The sequence below is a fragment of the Pterocles gutturalis genome, unplaced genomic scaffold (genome assembly GCF_000699245.1).
Source record: "Pterocles gutturalis isolate BGI_N339 unplaced genomic scaffold, ASM69924v1 scaffold40306, whole genome shotgun sequence".
Taxonomy (NCBI): Eukaryota; Metazoa; Chordata; class Aves; order Pterocliformes; family Pteroclidae; genus Pterocles; species Pterocles gutturalis.
This window is the reverse complement of record NW_010099233.1, coordinates 28324-31315: the sequence shown is the minus strand read 5'-3', so window position 1 is coordinate 31315 and position 2992 is coordinate 28324. Positions and strand designations below refer to the sequence as shown.

Sequence of the window (2992 nt, the reverse complement as noted above, 5' to 3'; positions counted from 1 at the left end):
TAGTTGTAAAATTGACCTCTCACCGTTCAAAGATAAAATAAACCTGCTGCTGTGAAATATGCACACACCTATATAAAGAGAACAAGCTACTCTGTCTACAAACAACTTCTTTACCAAAAGATGGTGCATACATGTTACACATAGCGAGATGGTTGTACCAACAAAAGATCCGAAGTTGGAAAAGATTTCTGAACTCTTGTATTCATGTCTGTGTTGCATGTATAACATGAGCCAGAAAATACAGCCACAGATCTGCGGTGACCAGGACTTACACTCCGAAGGAATGCAGAGAAAGAGCTGTGCCTCCAGTATACACCAGTGGCATATTTTTCCTTCTTATTTGAAATTAAATCTGGGATGAAATAATAAAAAAATGCTTTTTACTGCAGCTTTTATTTTTTATTCCTTGTAACTACCAATTGTTTGAGGCTCACAAACAGAGCATTGAAACATTGCCTTTTCATGAATGACGTTCTGTCCAGCCTGCACACAGGGACGTCACTTCAAGAAACTGCCCAGAAGTGCAGGGGAAGATGAGGGGCTGCGAATGAAAACAGAGCTGGAAACAGGACAGCTTTGTTTGCTTCACCAAAACAGAGAACGCAGCACAACTTTTTCCATTCAAACTGGAAGGAAATTTACCAGAAAAAGATAAAATCTCTCTTCTGCTAAAGATCATACAAGCAGCTTCAGACACTTGTAAAAGACGTTTTTGTCCAGGCTGTTGATGAGGAAGCGTTCACTGCCTCCCAGCAGCACCACGGCAGCGCTGGCTAAGGTAACCCTCTTCGGATACACTCGCTGTCGCCAGCCATGGGCTTTTTCCTTCGAGGAAGGCGGAGCCAGGAGCTGTGGCAGGGCCATAAATAAGAGAGTCCCATGCCAGGGAACTCAGAAGTCAGTGAACAGCAGCGTATGCTCAGAGTGAGCGTTAGAGGGCTTTCCTCAACCACCCGCGCCTGTTGAAACCCAGCTGCGCACGACATCAGAGAGCTCTTAGACGTGTAGATACACACCCAACCCTAAGGAGCATTTTCCCTCGGCTGGCTGGTGAGCTGTGCTTGAGGCACCATGCACCCTGCACCCAGTACCGTGTTGCTCCCAGTGCTGCTGCTGCTGACCCACAGACTGGAGGAGCTGGTGGAGGCGTGCAGCTGTGCCCCCGCGCACCCGCAGCAGCTCATCTGCGACGCAGCTCTAGGTGAGTCACCCGGCCCCGGGCTCTACCTCGCATGGACAGTAGGGAATCAGATGGGGCTATCGAACTGCTCCGGTGGCTTTTTGTACAGCAGGTGCCTTGGGCTGTCCGAGGATTTTAAAACAAAGTGACTGCAGAGATGCCTTTTAAAGAGAGGGATATGGAAAAAATAAAATTATAGTAGCTGTTCTGCTTGGCTTGTTTTTACAGAACATTTTGTGGTTACAAACTGCTGAAATTGCTGTATTATTTAGTGCCTTTTTTTTTTTTTTAATGGGAACAGCTTCTAACTTAGCATAAGCAGGGAAGAACATCTGAACTTTGAAATGGCTACTGTTAACAGTATCTGCAATCGAATATTCTATCTAAATGGCTGCTATGTGTAAACTATGCATATATTTTTAATAGTTTTTTTGGGGAAAAACAAACCAAAAACCCAAAATAGAAGTCCCCAGTGATAACATGTTGAAACACTTGATCTTTGTTCTGCTGTACTACAATTTCTTTAATTGGGTGTGGGGTTTTTTTGTCATTTTCCAGAAACACTTGAGCAGGAACTGACGGGCCCTTTATTTTCTGCAGATAAACTGGCTGCAGCAGTTCTGTATAAGTATAACTTTCCAGGCTTTAGGACAGTTGTGTTTCAGGACTGGGGCTGTCAAACAACTTCTAGAAAGAAACGAAACGTCTCAAAATTAGACTGCATGGGGATAAGAAAATGTGACATTTTGCAGGCTTTTGATTTCATGAGCTCAAGCTAAGGCTGGTTAGCATCCATCTAGTGTGAACAGTAAATGTAGAACATGAGTTTCCAAAGTGTCACAAAATTAGCATCTCTATGGGGCAGGCAAGACCTTCTGCATACTGATTAATTGCTTTTATACCCTGACAGAAAATCTTTGTAGCCATGACAAACTCCAAGCTCTGTTTTGTGGCCATCAGTTAAATTGGTTTTTAATCTGCTCCTGTTAAGCAATCTTTTTCCTTGAGTTACCTACACCAGGCAGTACAAACTTGGGGTTGTTTAAGGTGTGAAAGAAAACAGAAGTGCTCCCAGGAGCTTAACTATATATGTATATATTGAACTGCATTACTCTGCTGCGTTCCTATGCATACGAAACTGTCAGATTTTCAACAGACTTAGTGCAGATCTTTTCCTAAATAAACAATTTGACCGTATAGAGGGGGCTCAAAACACTCATTATGAGCCATCTTCCTTAGGGAAACCATTCTGGACATTCTTATGATATATATTAAGATTTATTCTATTCTTACATACATTTTACAAAGGGTAGCTATATGCTGCTTTTAATTTATATTTAAATATACTGAAGATTGTAACATAAAACTCCTTTATATTTGGACTCGATGCTCAAGGTCTCACTTATATAAATATTCCTACTTCAGTAAACTGTACCTTTTGGCAAAGGAACGTTTATAGCAAGGATCCCTTCATTTAATATTTATCATTTTAAAATAGCCTTTCCATATATTATAAAATGATAGAGATGTAAATATTCATTCCTATAAAGATATACATATATATATATATATACACGTATACATATTTTTATACATGCATTGGCATATATGTACATGTAAAGACTCCCCTAAGCATTTACTGGTGAATTATTTGATTTGCTTTGGCCACAAGTCTTGCATAACCAGAGCAAAATGACTCTAAAGGAGCCGGAGAAGACCAGTGGAGTGTCTGCCCTGCATGAGGGCAAACCCCCCTCTCCAGGCTGGCACCGGCAGGTCTCCAACCCCCCTGCCAGCATCTGTTTTTTTCAA

At 41.7% G+C, this 2992-nt stretch overlaps 2 protein-coding genes across 2 annotated transcripts in view; one reads left to right on the top strand and one right to left on the bottom strand.

The window, feature by feature from the left end:
* Positions 1-864, bottom strand: part of LOC104463430 (synapsin-2-like) — a gene marked incomplete at its 3' end in the record, with an annotated part of 37904 nt that extends 37040 nt beyond the window's left edge. Inside the window, exon 1 of the mRNA XM_010075767.1 lies at positions 682-864. Coding sequence (XP_010074069.1) covers positions 682-864 — 183 coding nt within the window. The remainder of the gene's footprint in view (positions 1-681) is intronic.
* Positions 865-917: 53 nt separating this feature from the next.
* TIMP4 (TIMP metallopeptidase inhibitor 4) overlaps positions 918-2992 on the top strand; it is a 26591-nt gene continuing 24516 nt past the window's right edge. Inside the window, exon 1 of the mRNA XM_010075755.1 lies at positions 918-1201. Coding sequence (XP_010074057.1) covers positions 1072-1201 — 130 coding nt within the window. The 5' untranslated portion in view covers positions 918-1071. The remainder of the gene's footprint in view (positions 1202-2992) is intronic.